Source organism: Chrysochloris asiatica, unplaced genomic scaffold, assembly GCF_000296735.1.
Source record: "Chrysochloris asiatica unplaced genomic scaffold, ChrAsi1.0 scaffold00026, whole genome shotgun sequence".
NCBI lineage: Eukaryota > Metazoa > Chordata > Mammalia > Afrosoricida > Chrysochloridae > Chrysochloris > Chrysochloris asiatica.
In genome coordinates this window covers 24,731,511-24,749,294 of record NW_006408544.1, presented here as the reverse complement: position 1 = coordinate 24,749,294, position 17,784 = coordinate 24,731,511, and the positions used below count along the sequence as shown (strand labels likewise).

The 17,784-nt window shown below is 41.9% G+C and overlaps 1 protein-coding gene across 2 annotated transcripts in view; it reads left to right on the top strand.

The window, feature by feature from the left end:
• The window catches only part of DAB1 (Dab, reelin signal transducer, homolog 1 (Drosophila)), a 452,378-nt gene that overhangs the window by 353,919 nt on the left and 80,675 nt on the right, over positions 1 to 17,784 (top strand). For both annotated transcript variants that reach the window (XM_006839821.1, XM_006839820.1), the window contains one exon: positions 6,991 to 7,050. In XM_006839821.1, the coding sequence (XP_006839884.1) occupies positions 6,991 to 7,050 (60 nt within the window). The remainder of the gene's footprint in view (positions 1 to 6,990; positions 7,051 to 17,784) is intronic.

The following is a 17,784-nucleotide window of genomic DNA, read 5'->3' as shown; positions in this document are numbered from 1 at the left end:
TGTTTAAATGATTATGTATTCCTGAGTGTTTTTGTGTACATCAATAACAAAAACAAATAAATAGGGAATAGAAGCAAATACTGTTGAATGGTAATGCACAGAGGAGATTAAAACCATTGAAGTGAAATGATGAGTGTAAAACAGATATTCTTCCATGTAAACTATCACTCAGTTCGCAACAAAAACTTAAAAAAAAAAAAAAAAAAGGTGCATCTTAAGTCACAGAATATGGAGCCCAGGTACATGAATTTGAGATCTTAGTACAAAGACCAGCTCTCAACCATGCATTCCATCTTCATTCATTAAAGTCACCACTTACAATGCTTTCATTATAGAAAGTTGTATTTATCTTCAGTACAGATTTTAAATACAACCTCATAACATCTAAAGATGGATCCAAAGAAACCATTAACCTGTCAACCTGTGAAGATGACTTTCCCCCTCAGAGCTTCAGTTTTCTCATCTATAAAATGAGTGAATAGGCTAAAGGAGCTCTCTAGCAAGGCTATTTCATGGTCTTTGCAACTAGTGTCCCACTCTTTATTCTTCAGAGAAGCAAGCTAGCTTGCTCTACTGGGCACCAAGACACTCAGAAACCCTGTGTGTGTGCATCTGTGTTTTGGTAACATTTATTAGACACTGATCTGTAAGTGGGGGTTTGTATGTTTCTTACCTGTCACCACCAACCTTATTATTTCCACCTTCCAAGCAAAAAGGAGCTCTGGTAGCATAGTGATTACGAATCGGGCTGCGAACCTTAAGGTCAGCAGTTCGAAACTACCAGCCGCTCTGTGGGAGAAAGATGAGGCTTTCTACTCCCATAAAGATTTACACCCTCGGAAACCCTGTACAGGGTCGCTATGGGTCGGAACCGACTAGACGGCACTTAACAACAACAAGCAAAAAATAGTGAGGCTCTTAGAGATAAGGCTTCTTGCCCATGGTCTCTCTCACTCTGAAACTTTCACACTGACTTTTATAAATGAAAAAACGAAATTTACTTAACTAAATAAAAAACTCAGATTCGTTTCAGAACCTGTTTTCAGCTCAGGATTCCCAGATTCTGAGTTTCACAATCAGATTCTGTGTCAGCCATCAAGTCACTACCAAATAATCAAACACTTCCTAACATCTCTGACCCTTGCTTCTCCAGTCTGTCTGTCCATCATTAACAAGAGGTGCCATTTAAGGAAATGAGTATTTTATCGCTCTCTATTGGAAAGGGCTCTGGTCATTCTCCTCTCTGGCTTAGCCAGTCCACTGGGGTACAATTTGCTTAACCACAGATAAGCTCTTAGGCATAAAGATAAGGGGTTAGCTTTAAAGGCGCTGCTAGTAAGAGCCTCATTTTTCTTTTTTAAAAAGGGCATGTTGTTGTTGTGTGACCTAGAGTTGGTTCTGACTCATAGTGACTCTGTATAGAATTTCTGAGAGTGGCTGTTTGTTTTCAACTGTCAGGCTTATGGTTAGCAGTCCAGTGTTTAAACTACAGTGCTACACCAGGGCTCAATCAATTCCCAGGACTGTTTTGGAGTTGATTCCTCTTTGATTTGTGGACTCGGTAAACAACCCTGGGACCTAATCCTTTAACTGTTACTGTGATCTTGGACCAAGTCCATAACCTTAGTATCTCAATGTCCAGGGATGCAAAATAGGAATCCTATTTTATCGGTTCCTAGAAATAATGTGCAGGTATAAAGTGATAAGAATGGCAGTTGGGGCACAGTCCCGAAGGGTTAGGAAAGAAGGAGGAATGGAAACAGGAAACACAGGGAGGAAAGAAGTGGGATAAATAATATTGCATTGTGGAGATTGCGTTCAATGACACGAAACAAAATGTGTATGGATTGTTGAACAGAAAACTGATATGCTCTGAAAACCTTCACCCAATTTACAATAAAAAGCTAAAAATATATATTAGCACTTGGTGATACATAGTAGATTCTGGACAAATGTTACTTCCCTTTACTTCCCATTGGCATCAATATCAGACACTGTTTAAAACCTCTGCATGGATGTATGAAGTGAAGTAAAATGTAACTTATCACCTCTCTCTTGTTAGAGACTCTAGTAGGAGGCTACAACCTCACTTTGACTTTACTCTGTATAACTTCAGAATAATAGAAAGAGACCCTGTGGAGTGAAAGCTACCTCTCTGAAGATCAGTCATTTTATTTTCTAAGCTATGCTAATAATAATAATTGCCTTTCATGTTGAGTGTTCAGATAAATTTATCCATTGTTTCTCAAAGACAATAAAGAGCCATCACTTACTATTGACCCTTCCAGTAGCAAAGTGAAAGGGAAGAAGACCTATGATGACTATCATTTTAAACACGAGAAAATCAAACTCCCACAATTTGTGTCCTGTGCTCAAGGTCAGGGTTCCTGATTCTAAAGCCAGTGCTCTTTAATACCTTATTAAGTTTCCTAAGTAAATAGTATGTCAGCTTTCCAAGCGGAAACTATCCAAGTTTACACATTCATAACTCATTTTTAATCATACAAGATGTGTCAAGTACTGTTATTTTAAAGTTGAAATCTTCTAGTCTCATGCTAAAGTCTGGATGGAACAGGGAGTTAAGCTGCTCAACCACTAGCCGGAGTCAGGCCTGATGATCTGCATCCAAAAAGTTCACAACACTGAAAACTCTGTAGAGCAGATACAGCATCCATGGGTGGCCATGATTCAGAACCAGCTCAACAGCAACTAGCAACAGAAATTCCATGCCACCCAACACACCCTTGAATTGCCTCTTCACATTATTAATTCATACACTGATGAGCTGAAAGCATCTTCTGCATATGCAATGTATAATGTATAGTTCATTGAGTAATTTTGCATATATTAGCTTGTTGATTCAAAAAGTAATTCTGTAGAGAGCACCCCGCACGTGACAGGCACACGGGGAAGTCATAATGGCCATGGCATGGCCCTCAAGGACCTTCAAGGAATTTCTAGACAGTGTCTCAGATGCTTACACAACCAGAGGAGGAAACAGAGGTTCAGAGAAGAAAGTGAACCTCAAGGTCACACAACCTGTGGAAAGGCCAAGCTTAGAAATCAGATCTCCATGTTGCCTCTCACCGGGAAGCTAACGATTGTATTAGTGAAATGAACTGTGTAGGTGAATAGACCAACAGAACCAGAGGTGAGAACTGAATGATGCCTTTCTTTAGTCTTTATCCCAATAATGTTTCTGCCTTCAGTATAACTAACCACCACTCCACCATACCCATGATAGGAGCCCTAGTGTGGCTGGCGCTGCAGGATAATCACTAGACCACAAAGTCAGTTTGAACCAAAAGGTCAGCGGTTCTAACCCACCAGCTGCTCCTCAGAAACCCTTTACAGGTTGCTGGGGGTCGGAACTGACTCAGAGGCACTTAACAATAACAACAGCAATGCCTGTGATAAATGATTGGCAGTTAGATATTCTTTCACCAAAATTTAATCATCAAGTTTATTCTGTCTGTCATACTGCGGTGACTTGCATGTTGCAATGAGGCAGGAAGCTATGCCGCAATATTTCAAATACCCTCAAGGTCAGTCAGGGTGGGGCAGGTTTTAATAGATCTCCCAGACTAAGACAGGCTAGGAAAAAAAGGCCTGGGTATCTAATTTTGAAAATTAACCCAAGAAACCGTATGGATCACAATAGAATAGTGTACAGTATAGTGCTAGAAGGTAAATCCCCTAGATTGGAAAGCACTCAGAATACACAGTGGGTACCGCAACAGACTCAAATATACCAACAATGTTGAAGATGGTATAGATCAAGTAAGGTTTTGTTCTGTTGTATGTATGTTTGCCATGAGTCAGAAACAACTCAACAACAACCAACAACAGCAATACAATAGGACAAGTGCAAGGTGGTGGGGATATAAGGATAATAATATATCTACCGTGTCCTCCAGAAGCTTCCAGAGCAGTGGGAAAGCAGGCTAGTGAACAGACAGTTACAGTCTATTGTGAAAACACCAATGATAAGATTAGGCACATTTTACGCTCAACCTCGGCAGCCTGATTACTGTCATCTTCCCCAACAAGACAGGAAGCGCTATTAAATTAAGGGCCGTGTCCATCTTGTGCACCACCATTGTCCCAGGCAAAGCACAGCACACGACGCACGATGGGGGCTCGGTAACTTTTTTTTTTTTTAATGGAAGGATGTGTCACAGGTTATAAGAGTCCACAGAAGGCTTCACACCAGGTCTAGAATCAGGCTGATTCAAGAAGATGTCCTGGCTGAGATAAATCTTAAAGGACAAACAGGCAGATTGATATCTCACTCATGGGATAGCCAAGTGAAAAGCTTTTTCAATTATGCACAGTTTGGGTTTCTCCATCCCACTGCGTCTTCTCCATTTGCTGGGATAATTGAGGGTCCGCTACGGTTCAACTGTGCTAAGTGCCCGTAGTGAGCAGTGAATTACAGGGAATAGAATCCTGTTCCTTTTGCTCAGGAAAGGGTGAGCTAATAAAAACAAAAGTGAGGGCTGGTAATTTATTGGACCTCGTTAACAAGGATGCTGTAGGCATTCTTAGAGGATTCCTTTTAAATGGAGCTCAGTTATCAGGAACAAAGACATTACATTCTTCGCTGGCTACCTACAAACTGGGGCTTGCAGGAACACCTCGGAGAATGTGTCTTCCAAACATAGCCAGGCTCACTCAGAGTTCTGTGTTCTACAACAATGTACAAAGAGCTTCTGAGAACATACAAGGTAACATCAAAGAAAGAGAAACATCTAGCACGAAGGTGGTCCTAGTGGAAATGGTGCTAAGAGGTCTGTCTATATAGTTTAGCAGTTAAAATAACAAACTTTCTGGGTTCAAACAAACTTCTAGCTCCCCTGCTCACAGAACCCTTGACAGCCCTCATTTTCTTTCTCTGAAATATGGGGGACAATTGTAACCAACCAAATGCTGTTGAGTCAACTCCAACTCATTGTAACTCCATGTGTATCAGAAAAGAACTGGGTTCCATAGGGTTTTCCATGGAACTAGACTGCCAGGCATTTCTTCTGAGGTGCCTCTCGATGGACTCAAGCTTCTAACTTTCTGGTTCATAATTGAATGTGTTAACTTTTGATACTATTCAGGATCTTGGGGGCAATTGTAATCTTAAGCTTATGAACCTGTCATGAAGATATGGAAAACATAACTGTTTATAACAGTGCTTGGTACATACAAAATGCCTGCTCAGTGTTAGCTCATACTGTTTATAATAAATAAATGACATATTTGCTAATTTGGAAGAGCCAGGTTTGAATCCTATCACTGAATAGCATTGACCCTTTGGGAATTTTCCCTAACATCTCAGAGCCTCACTTTCTTCCATTTAAAATGGAGATTATAATTCCAACTTCATAGGGTTATTGTAAAGATATTAAATTAATTGAGAGTGAAGAGGATAAAGAGGGTCAAGAAATGCATACCATTTAATTCTTTTAGAATACTGTAGTTACCTGATCCAACCCTAACAAATACTTTCCCCCTCATTTTCTTCCGCATTCCTCATATTTTTCTTGGGGATATTTACCCAGAAGACAATGCACTGAGTGTCTGTTAGGTACTAGGCACTGATCAAGGCATCAGAATACAGTGATGAATAAGATATGATTCCTGCTCTCAAGGAACTCCCAGTCAAATGGAAAGAAAGATACATTGCCAGACAGTTCTACAACCACCACTGGCTGATCCTATCAGGGAGATGTGAGCTCAGGTGTGGCAATTGCTGGGGAAAGAAAAGCTCATGATTATGTCTAGTCTAAAATGTTTTAGTTCAGAGCCCTGAATTGACACAAAAGAAGAGTATTCGATGTGTTGCTATTATCATAAGATATGTTAATATTTGTGTTTATATAATGTGTATAAGGAGCTCTGGTAGCATAGTGGTTACGAATTGGGCTGCGAGCCGCAAGGTCAGCAGTTCGAAACTACCAGCTGTTCTGTGGGAGAAAGATGAGGCTTTCTGCTCCCGTACAGATTTACAGCCTCAGAAACCTGTGCAGAGTCTCTATGAGTCGGAACCGAATCCACGGCACACAACAACAACAACATATAATGTGTCAATAACAAAAGTAATTTTCATTCTAACTCTTTACAGTATTTTGATGCCTAGTAGCTTTTTATTCTTTTACGGTATCTGAGAATGAAGCTCAGGGGAGCTAAATAAACCTGCTCAGGGTATCACTGTCCACAAGTGACCCAGCTAAAACCAGATGGATGAGGATGAAAAGGAAGGGAAAAATAAGAAAGATACATTGATCTAAATGTTAGGGGGGGGTGAAAAAGCCAAGATCTTCTTGATTCTGGCTGATTGGTGGTTATGTGCTATGGAGTCAGTTTTGATTCATAGTGACCTTGCATAGGGTTTCCAAGGCTGTAAATCTTTCTGGGAGCAGAAAGCCTTGTTTTTCTCCCGTGGAACAGCTGGTAGTTTCTAACTGCTTGATTCTATATAGTTTGTTGTTGTTGTTAAGTGCCATCGAGTCGGGTCCGACCCATAGCGACCCTGTACAGGGTTTCCGAGGGTGTAAATCTTTACGGGAGTAGAAAGCCTCATCTTTCTCCCGCGGAGTGACTGGTAGTTTCGAACCGCTGACCTTAAGGTTCGCAGCCCGATTCGTAACCACTACGCTAGTTTAGCAGTTAAAAAATAGTCTTATGGCTTAATGCCATTCACAGGCATTCCATGGGTTTTACTTTTTATCTTCGGTGAAAAATAGGATTTCCCCCCCACCATATTCTCCCTGAGGTCTGTGCAGCTCCCTACAATGTGATTCTGTGAAGATCCCAATGTCACACATTTATTAAATGTTGTGCACTCTCTAAGAAAAGTTAGAGCAGTCCCTTAGGTCTCTGAGGCTCTCACTCGGCCATTCACACACACACTGTGGCCAGCCTGGGGTTAAGTCTGATTACGCTATGGTTCAAAAGTGGAGGAACAGTGTTTTGACTGTGTTGCATTTGCTTTTTCCATAGGTTCCCACCAGCCAAAAGAAGGAAGGTGTTTATGATGTGCCAAAAAGCCAACCAGTAAGTGTAAGTACACCTCCTTTCTACTGCTGCCAGGGTTCTGGGATGGGGCATGCAAGCTGAGACTTGTGTGCAACCCAAGGATGAGAAACCCTCTTCTGGAATGAGTATCACAGCCCATAATGTTTTCCTGTGGACTAGGGATTCCTCAGTAAGCCAGTGGGAAGTAGGGGTAAGGCAAAAATGGTGCAGTTGAGGAGGACTTCCAACTGGATGAAAGGTCTGGTCCATAGTATGATTTACTTGAATCATGCAAACTGCTAGGTCCTAGATTCTCAAGGTCTCAAGTGCAGAATGACAGTAAGTCTCTAGCCAACAAGGTTGTTGAGTAAAAGCATGGACCACGTGAAACACACATGCCATGGTCCAGCCCCTCAACCTCATTCAGTTCTTCCTTTGCCCCATCGCTGTCCTTGACATAGGCATGAAATACAAGGAGACTGTGGAAAAAATGGAACAAAAAGAAATGATAGTGAAATGTTTCTATGAACTTTTTGAAGCCCCTCGTATTGAAGCTCTCTCCACCAGCGTGGACCCGCCAATAAAGAACTTGGACTGAAAGAATAGCAGTTCTGTTTGTGGAATGAATGAATGAATGAACGGATGAATGAATGAGGGTGGCCTTCCATTCATGCATTTCTTCTTTTTCTTACTGAGGTGGTTGGTTTGATTGATTCATTATCTAAGAAGGATGTAGATAATGAAGACCCTGGGGGCAGAAATTGGTCAAATAGAGGACAGTGTGTTGGTTCCATGAATAGAGCTGCCCATCTAAAACAAGAATCATTTTGAACCCCATTGCTGGTAGGATTCATGGAATCTGAGACAGAGTGGAAAATCACCAGCTCTGCCATACTACCCCACGGCAGTGCCCAGCTAGAGCCCATACCTAGGACCCTCAACCAGTATTCTGAAAGAAACTTCTCTGCACACTTCTGCCAGTGCCGGGGAGCCAGTGAAGGCTGTTGAGTAAGGGAACACTTGACTTTGCCACAGCAGATATGAAAATCAGTAGATCAGTCTCTATTGACTTCATTCAATTTAACAATCTGGGGAAAAAGCCTGGGCTATGAAATCAAGCCTAAAATAATTCAATCTGGGACTTTGTTATCAATTCTGGACCCCTTTAGTTTAAAAAGGATAAAGATAGACTTACGTGTTTCAAGATAAGATAGATAAAGGGGGCTTGAAACTCCATCTCTTCAGAAACAGCTGAAGAATCTGGAAGCAACCTGGCCTGGAGAAAAGAAACCATAACTTTGGAGATGGGCTCCAGAGGACTACCTAAGGGAGACTGTATTTGTGCCACACTAGCCAATTAGTGAAAGGAGCTCTGATAGCATAGTGGTTACGAATCGGACTGCGAACCTTAAGGTCAGCAGTTTGAAACTACCAGCGGTTCCGTGGGAGAAAGATGAAACTTTCTGGTCCTGTAAAGATTTACAGCCTCGGAAACCCCATATAGCGTCTCTATGAGTCTTAACCAACTCCAAGGCACATAACCACCAGCAGCCAATTAATGAAACTAAGACCATTGTGTGTGTCGCTGCAGGAAATCTACCTCTAGCTCTCAGTAAAGATGGTTGTGCTGCATTGGTACGTGTGGCACATAAGATAGTATGCTGTCTGTCACTGCAGATGGGCCAGCTAAAGACCACTTGTCAGGAGAACGGTCAAGAGGATTCCAGCCTGTAATGGCTACATGGTCAAGATGAGCTCCTGATGCCCCTTTCAAACCTGAGATTCCCTGTTCTCGAGCTGGGCTGTGTTCCTGCTCACTTCTCGCCTTCCCTTGCTCCCTGTTCCCCTTCCCCCTAGTGAAATTCCTTTCTGAAATATGTCCATTTCTCTAATTCACCACCTGTATTTTGAGACCACCATAACCTTTCTAAATGCTACTTACACTCTCCAGGGCTTATTAGTTCTAATGAAAAGGTATATTCATGTGCGTGCCTCTTTTCACAAACTTGGTAGAGAACATGCGGTGAGGAAAAAGCTGTTTTTCTCCCTCGGCCTTTACATTTAATCAAGCCCCTTTGTCACTGAGACACTGGCCTGCTTTCTGTGTTTCAATTTGGCATGGTCCCCATTACATAGCTCCCTACAATTCAATTTGTGCCGAAATTGCCTCCCTTGCCCCTAACAGGTTTGGATACGTGAGGAAACATGCTCCATTTGCTGCCTTGGTATTTGTGAATTTATTAAACAGTCTGACTACACCATCTCCATGCTTAATAGCACCTTTACAAAATACAAAACAAAAAAGTCCAAGCTCCTCAGCCTGAGATACACAGGCCCCAGGCCCCAGGCCCCAGGCCCCAGGCCCCAGGCTTAGTCTGTATCTCTAACTACCTCCTTGTGGCCCAGCCCAACTGAGCTCTGCAGGTCTCCTCAAGAGTCACATCCTCCCCAGATTCTCCCAACATTCTGGCATAGCGTCAAGCTTTTTGTTCTCAGGGAAGAACATTTCAGACTTCTGCTCAGAATGGCGTCCACAGATCAGTCCTGTTTTTGTGCCACCTTACTGTGTCCATCATTCCATGAGGCATAGTGCTCACGGAACAGTGTCAGAATTACTTTTCTTCCTCTTCACCCTCTGAGCTTCCTGAGGTCCTCTTATTACCAGCACCCAGCCCAGAGCCTGGTAAGGATATGTCGGGAATGCCATCTGAGCTTCCAGCTGTGGACCGCACCCTGACTGAAAGTCCTTGTGTGATCTCATCATTTGCTCCCTCATTAAAAACAACAATAACAACAAAAACCCCAAACAGTTGCCACTGAGTCCATTCCAACTCATGGGAACTCCGTGTATGTCAGAGGAGAACTCTGCCCCCTAAGGTTTTCAGTGGCTGGTTTTTTGGAAGTGGATTGCCCAGGCATTTATTCTGAAGTATCTCTCTGAGTAGATTTGAATCACCAACCTTTCTGTTCACAACCAAGTTAACCATGTGCTTAAGTAAAAAAGTATTGATATAAAATCATAGAAACTTTTATTAAACAAAAATATCAAAATATGAAGCAATTGTTTATCAACATATCCTCCATTAGGTCTCTACACTTCTAAAGGAGCTGTTTCCATCTTTGTAACCCTTTCCCAAAGAACTCTGTGCTCTTCAGTTTTCACCACTTATAAACAGAGTTTTGGCATCCTTGTTGTTGTTGTTAAGTACTGTTGAGTCGATTCAGACCCATAGTGATCCTGTCTAGGGTTTCCAAGGAGCAGCTGGTGAGCTTGAACCGCCGACCTTGCAGTTCAAACAGCTTTGCAGTCTAGCGCATTAACACAGCACCACACCAGGACTCTTTGAGGGACTCACATGATGTTCCTTTTAAATGTTCTTTGAGTTTGTGGAACAAAAAGAAATCTGAAGAGGCAAGATCAGGACTGTAGGGTGGATGGGAGAAATTCTCATAGGATAGCCCTTGCTACCCTCGAAGAATGCACAGGTGTGTTCTGTTGTGATGGGGGGAAAAATTCTCAGGGCAACTTTTCTGACATTTTTTTCATCAGTGTAGTTTTCAATATTCTTAAAACTTCTTCCTAATAAACCCTCATGATTTCCCTGTATTCTTTGAGAAAATCTATCAAGATGATCTCTTTGTAATTCTGCTCCCCCACACCCCAAAGGAAAAATAATCACCATATACTTCTGAGCTAACCTCCCTGCCTGGAATGTACCTGACGCAGTAGATCCCCTCTGAAGTCACTGATTTGATTGAACCTTGTTTGGGAAGGCACCTTAACAAGACTAAGTCAGTTGTATTGCTGAGAGAGTTTGTCTACAGCCATCATCTGATTGGAGAGACATGTTTAAGCATGTTTTGTTTGTAATAAACCCATGCATGTATGAACATAAACTGGAATCCTAGTAACAATAGTTACTGATTTACCTACTATGTAATCTAATACTACAAGGTTTCTGAAACCTTTAATCAAACATGGGAGATGTTAGGAAAGATTCAACAGTGAAGAAAGGATTGGTCCCTGGATTTTGTAATCTTGAAGTCAGTTAGCCTGGGTTGTTGTTGTTAAGTGCCCTCGAGTCTGTTCCCACCAACAGTGACCCTGTAGAGGGTTTCTGAGGCTGTAAATCTTTACGGGAGCAGAAAGCCTTATCTTTCACCCACGGAGCGGCTGGTAGTTTCGAACTGCTGACCTTGAGGTTCACAGCCTGATAGGTAACTGCTATGCTACCAGAGCTCCTTAGCCTGGAATGTTAGAATATAATAATGTCAGGCATTGGAATGAACCACCGCATCAAAAGATCAAGGATTCTTGAGGTGATGGAATGTTACTACCTTCAAGTTATTTCCTACTCATAATGACCCCATGTATATCAGAATAGAACCGGTCCCCAAATGTTTTCTATAGTTGGTTTTTCAGAAGTAGCTTGCCAAATCTTTCTTCCAAGATGGCACTGGGTAGGCTCAAACTTTCCAACCTTTTAGTTAACAGTTAAGCACATTAAACATTTGCACCAGTCAGGAATTCATAACCTTAAATATTAAATACATGAGTGTATTTTTCTGCCAGGGTCTTTAAAAACCAATAGCACAAATGTTTGCTGGCATGACATGCTAAATGACCAGCGAGAAAGGGAAGTTTCAGGAAGGAGGATATATATAGTTTGAGAAAAGTCTTGATTTGAATGGTCAAAGGCAAAAATGGGAGAATTTTCTAGGACAGATCACTGGGATACTTCTGGTTCCAGAGTACATGCTGACTCCATTCAGCAACACTCAGAATGATTAACTTCTCATCAGTTTCTATCTTAAGGAAGGGGACATGTTTGGTAGTCTTCATCTCTGCCAGCTGATAATCTTGGACATGTTCTTTAACAGATATCCTGGCCTCTTTGAGACTGTCAGAAATGCACATCCCTGAGTGGAGAGGAGTTAGGTGGTCTGCTCAGCTCCATGACTGCTTTCATTATTGAGTGGTTTTTGTACTCTGTTAGTCTTTGGAAATGATTCTAGGTCTATGGAGGACCCCAAGATTGCTGAAGTACTTATTTCAGACCATATAATGCACCACACCACTGATCTTGGTTGAGTCTAACTCTTCACAGTCCACTATTTCAGTTACATAGGTCTATACCTTAGAGTTCTGGTGTAGTGCTGTGGGTTAATGTTCTGGACTGCAAAGTCAGTTTGAACCACAGTGTCGGCAGTTCAAGCTCACCAGCCACTCTATGGAAACCTTATACAGGGTCACTATGGGTCGGAACTGATTCGATGGCACTTAACAACAACAACAATACCTTAGAGTGGAGTCCTGGTGTGGTGCTGTGGGTTGATGCACTACACCACAAGGTTGGTGGTTCAAGCTCACCAGTTGCCCCTTGGAAACCCTATACAGGGTCACTATGGGTTGGAAACAACTCAACAGCACTTAACAACAAACCTCAGAGTGGAGGCTTGGTATGGCACTGGGGGTTAATGCACAGACAGGACTGTAAAGTCTATTTGGACCAAAAGGTCAGCGATTCAAGCTCACCACCCTCTCCTCAGAAACCCTATACAAGGTCTCTATGAGTTGGAACCAACTCAACAGCACTAAACAACAACAATGTATCTTAGAATGATTCATGTGATTTTCTCATGAGAAGTATTCAGTGCTTGTCTTCTCTCCTCCCTCGTGTGATACTCTTATGACTGGAAATGTTGTTTTATCCTTCACCTTACCATTGTCCAATTTAAACCCCTTTTGTGTCACTGGATTAGACATAAAAGAATTTCTAATTGTCAGTAATAACCAGTCAGTGGATTCCAGCACAGTTTTTTTTTTGGCCTTCATATGAAACATTTTTGAAAGTTTGGAAGAGTGGTAATGGAAACAATACTGATTGTCAAATTAATCACTGGTGCATCAATTTTCTCTTGATTGAATACAGATTCCTAAATGTAAAAGACTCATTGGACCCTCCTGAGATGCTTCACTCACTTCACCTTTCTGAGACTCATTTTCTTCATTCATAAAATGGCAATGGCGAACATCCTACCTTTATCTCGGGGCTTGTGTGAGGTTCACATGGCAATGTGTCGGGGGGAAGCTTTTTCTGGAAAATGAGGGTTGCTTATCGAGAACTTAGAGGAGTCAAATCTTAGGGATGGTATCTACTGGTTTGCCCAATTAGGGACTTTCCTATAGCTGAGAAGTAAAAGCTGTATGGCAAAAGACGGTAACTCTAGGGTCAATATAAAAAAGACCAGCAGACCAGATTTTCAGATGAAAGGACAGCTTGTCACAGAAGTAAGGTGTCTCCCTGCCCCCTGAAAATGGTCAAGAAGTCAATAAATGGTCCTGTCATCGATTCCTGTTTTGTGAAGGTAATTGTGCTGTTGTTGTTGTTGGGTGCCATGAAATCAATGTTAACGCATAATGACCCCAACATAGAACTGCCACATAAGGACTTTCAAGGTTAAAGTCTTTAAAGGATCAAATCATCAAGTGTTTTTCTCCCGTAGAGCCACAGGATAAGTTCGAACTGCTAGACTTCTGGATAGCAGATGAGTGCTTAACCATAGGCTACCCAGGCTCCTTGGTGATTGTACCAGGGGACCTCACAATGATCTGTCTATATGCTCCCATATTCCTTATGTAGGAATCACATTTACTTCAAAATCTTGCTCCCAATATCTCAGTTTCCAATTTCAACACTCTAAAGACTCTGTTCCTGTCTTCAGCTTTATCACCCTGGCTTTTAAGTAGCCCTCTCTGAAGCACATGGCAACAAGCAATAAGTGGGATTGCCTTGTGAACATAGCGTTTTGGATGGAAAGAAGTGTATCAAGTTTTACAACACTGTCTGCTTTAGATCATCAGTTCCTCCTTCGTTTCTATCTGGAGAGTGTGTGTATCAGGACACTAAATCTACCTGGCATGTCCCGAAGAGGAACCACACTGGGAGAAGTTCATAAAAATCTTGATGACTGAATTTGAAGCCTCCAGTTCAGCTCCTTCCTTTATCTTGTAGTGCCAACTCTCTAAGCATATGCACTGAGAGCCTAATGGTGATTTAGCTGTGAAAAGGCAGCTAGAACTTAGTGAGCATCTGCTACATGCCTTGGGATACATGTCTTATGTAGCCCAGCCTCTGAACTCACATTATTTCTTTCAATAATCACAATCCTGGAAGGTAGGGTCCATTTACATGTAAGGAACCAATTTACCAGTTACCTTCAGGTGAATAGACAATGCATGAACACGAGCACATGTGTCAAAGTAGAACTGTGTTCCATGGCATTTTCAGTGCCTGGGTTTTCAGAAAGAGTTATTGTTGTTGTTGTTACGTGCCATCGAGTCGGTAATGACCCATAGTGACCTTATGCACAGCAGAACGAACACTGCCCGATCCTGGGCCAACCTCACTACTGTTGCCAAGCTTGAGTCCATCAGATGCTGCCACTTGGCCAATCCATCTCATTGGGGGTCTTCCTCTTTTTCTCTGACCCTCCACCTTACCAAACATGATATCCTTCTCCAGTGACTGGTCCCTCCTGACAATATGTCCAAAGTATGAAAAACGAAGTTTGGCCATCCTGGCCTTCAAAGAGCACTCTGGCTGCACTTCTTCCAATATAGATCTGTTTGTTCTTTCGGCAACCCATGGTACTTTCTATATACTCCTCCAAATCCGTTTGGGTAAATACCATTACCCAAATCCATCTCATCGGGGGTCTTCCTCTTTTTCTTTGACCCTGCACCTTACCAAACATGATATCCTTCTCCAGCGACTTCTCCTTCCTGACAATACGTCCATTTAAGATAGTCTGTTTTATCCAGTAATCTACCTGACCTTCCCACCACCTGGATCTCTGTTCTTCTGTGTTTACCTTTTTTCACATTGTAATTGTTTTGATCATAGACTGACTTCCCAGATCCTCTGTTCTTATCATTTTATTCTGTTCTTGACTCTTTCATTTGTCGACTGAGTTCAGGTTGATGCTGCCATGTACGTCATTCTGTAGTTGTTATGTGTTCTTGTTGGTTCTCAGTCCACAGACCTTCCTTTAGGATGTTTTTCTTGGCAGGATTGGCTTTGGTGAAATCATATTCTGCTTATCCTGGAATGTTTTGATTACACCATCGTATTTGATTGACAGCTTTGCTGGGTAGAGGATTCTTGGGTGGAAGTTTTTTTCTTTCAGGGTTTTATATATCTCTCCCCATTGCCTTCTTGCCTGCATGGTTTCTGTTGAGAAATCAGAGCTTAATCTGATTTGCTTGCCTTTGTATGTTATATTTCTCTTTTCCCTAGCTGCTTGCAAGATGCTGTCTTTACCTTTGATTTTGGAGAGCTTGATTATTATGTCTTGGTGATTGTCTTTTAGGGTCTGTCCATCCTGGGGTTCATTGAGCTTCTTGAATGGTTATCTTTTAACTTTTCATGATGTTAGGAAAATTTTCGCCCAGAAGCTCTTCAACTATCTTATCTGTGGGCTTGTGTGGTTGTTCCTATTCTGGAATGCCAATAACTCTTATGTTATTCCTCTTCATGTTATGCAACATGAATCTTAGGCCTTCTTCAGATTTTTTTTTTATTATTATTCTTTTTTGTATTTGTTCTTCTATCTTAGTAGTGTTGAGAGATTTATCTTCTAGCTCATTAGTTCTAGCTTCTATCTCTTTAATTCTATTCCTTTGCCCTTTCAATGTATTGTCCATTTCTGATATTCTATTATTAATCATTTGGAACTCTTTCTGTAGGTTTTACATTGTTTTCAATGTTCTATCTATCTTATTTGATTGTTTCTGTATCACTTTCCTGACTTCTTCCTTATTTTTCTCAACTACATTGTATAATGTTTTGATACCTTTTATAATCATTTTTAGGAATTCCTTCTCAGGCATTTCCAAAGCCTGCCCATCTTCCAGTATGGAGTGTAGGTCTCCTTCCAGCTCATTTGCCTCAGTCACTTTATCTCGTTTCTGGACATGTGTAGATATGGTCATCTGCTTCTGTTTTTTTGGCATCTTCAGGGGTTATCTGTGAACTTAAATACTCAGATGGGTATGTATTTTGGTATTTTTTATGCTTTCTGAATGCCTCCAGGTAGATGTGATCAGGAAATGGGCTTCCCTTTTCACTCTTCTTCCTGAGAAGTTTCAAGATACCACTGTTGGTCGTTTTGATGTAATTTAGGATTTAATTTTCGGCCTACTACCTCTTTTGTCTGCTTGTCCCGCTCCACAATCCCCGTTCAGGCCTTTTTTCTAGTTGGAAACAGTTCAGGGCCGGCTGTGGCCGTTTGTTTTTAATTGGAAACTGTCACTTGAAATTTCGAGGAGTTCTGTGCACATGCGTAGTAGAACCCTCCGAGGGTGAGGCTGGGTTGTCCGCTAGCACTGGCACCCCTATAGTCACCAGAATGGAGGTGCGCAGACAGCAAGGAACCAATGAACAGCTATGAAAAGAAAATAATGTACACACCTTTATCTCAGCGGTTGTGCCAGGCGTCTGTGGCTGCTCCGATCCTTCCCCTACTTGGTCTCATACCAAGATGAAGGTGCCTGGAGCAGCTGAGCATCCCGGACTAGAAAGCAATATATTTCTTGCTTCTGCCACAAATTCCCCCAGCTGTAAGCCTTCCAAGCTTCTAAATATTCCTTTATATGTTTTTCAGAGTTCTGGGACCATCCCCTGAGAGCCTGCTTGGTCGGGTATTCTGTGTTGTTGTTGGCAGAACTCTTTACTACACATCCACCCAGTCCGCCATCTTGTTTGTTCTCTGATCATATGCTACCTCTTGAAACGGTTGAACATTAACCATTTCCTTTTGGTACAGTGATTCTGTGTGTTCTTTCAGAAGGAGTTAGCCAGGCCTTTATTCTGAGGTCTCTCTGGGTGAACTCCAACCTCCAATCTCATTGAGTTGCTGCAACATTAATCATTAGCACAACCCAGGGACCCTGCATATTAGGAAACTGGAGCTTTTAAAGATAATGTAACTTGTCCATATTCACAAAACTAATAAGGAGCAGCACTTATCCCTGACAATAATGATACCAGTGATTAGCATGCTTGGTTGCTAACCGGAAAGTTAGAGGTTTGAGTCTACCAAGAGATGTGTTGGTAGAAAGTCTTGGCAGTCTACTTCTAAAAGATGGCCATTTGAAACTGTGGAACACAGTTCAATTGTGACACACATGAATGGGGCAACACTATGAGTCACAATCAGTTCTCCAGTAACTGGTATCCCTCCCAAAGTCCAGCACTCATGGCTGCCTGGGTGCACCTCTCTCCTGTACTGGACTAAGTTCCATGAAGGCAGGACCCTGCTCAAATGCATTCCGGAACCCCCATTCTGCCAGGCACATTACTTCTCTCATCCTCGATATTAAAGAGATATAGCCACAAGCGCCAAATAATAAATCTCCGTGAACGCCCCTTACCTCTAACGATCAGAAAGTGTCTCATTTTCCCACCACTGCTGCCCATTTTCCAAACATCCTGTGTGTTTCTATAGGAGACCCCACTCCCACGCTCCCCCACCCCAAAACAATCAGTGTCTGGTGGATTGTCCTTGCTTTAAATTTAATTTTATTTCCCTCCTGCACAAATATTTTTATTTCCCTCCTGCACAGTCCATTGAGGGGAAGAACTGTAGAAGTTTTGTGATAACTGTTCTCTACCATCCTCCACCCCATCTTTTGTGGGAACTAAATTTCCATTCGCAATTCAGCAGTTGGTTTTTCCTTTAGCTTGAAATCTGGATCAAGATGTACATAATTGGATT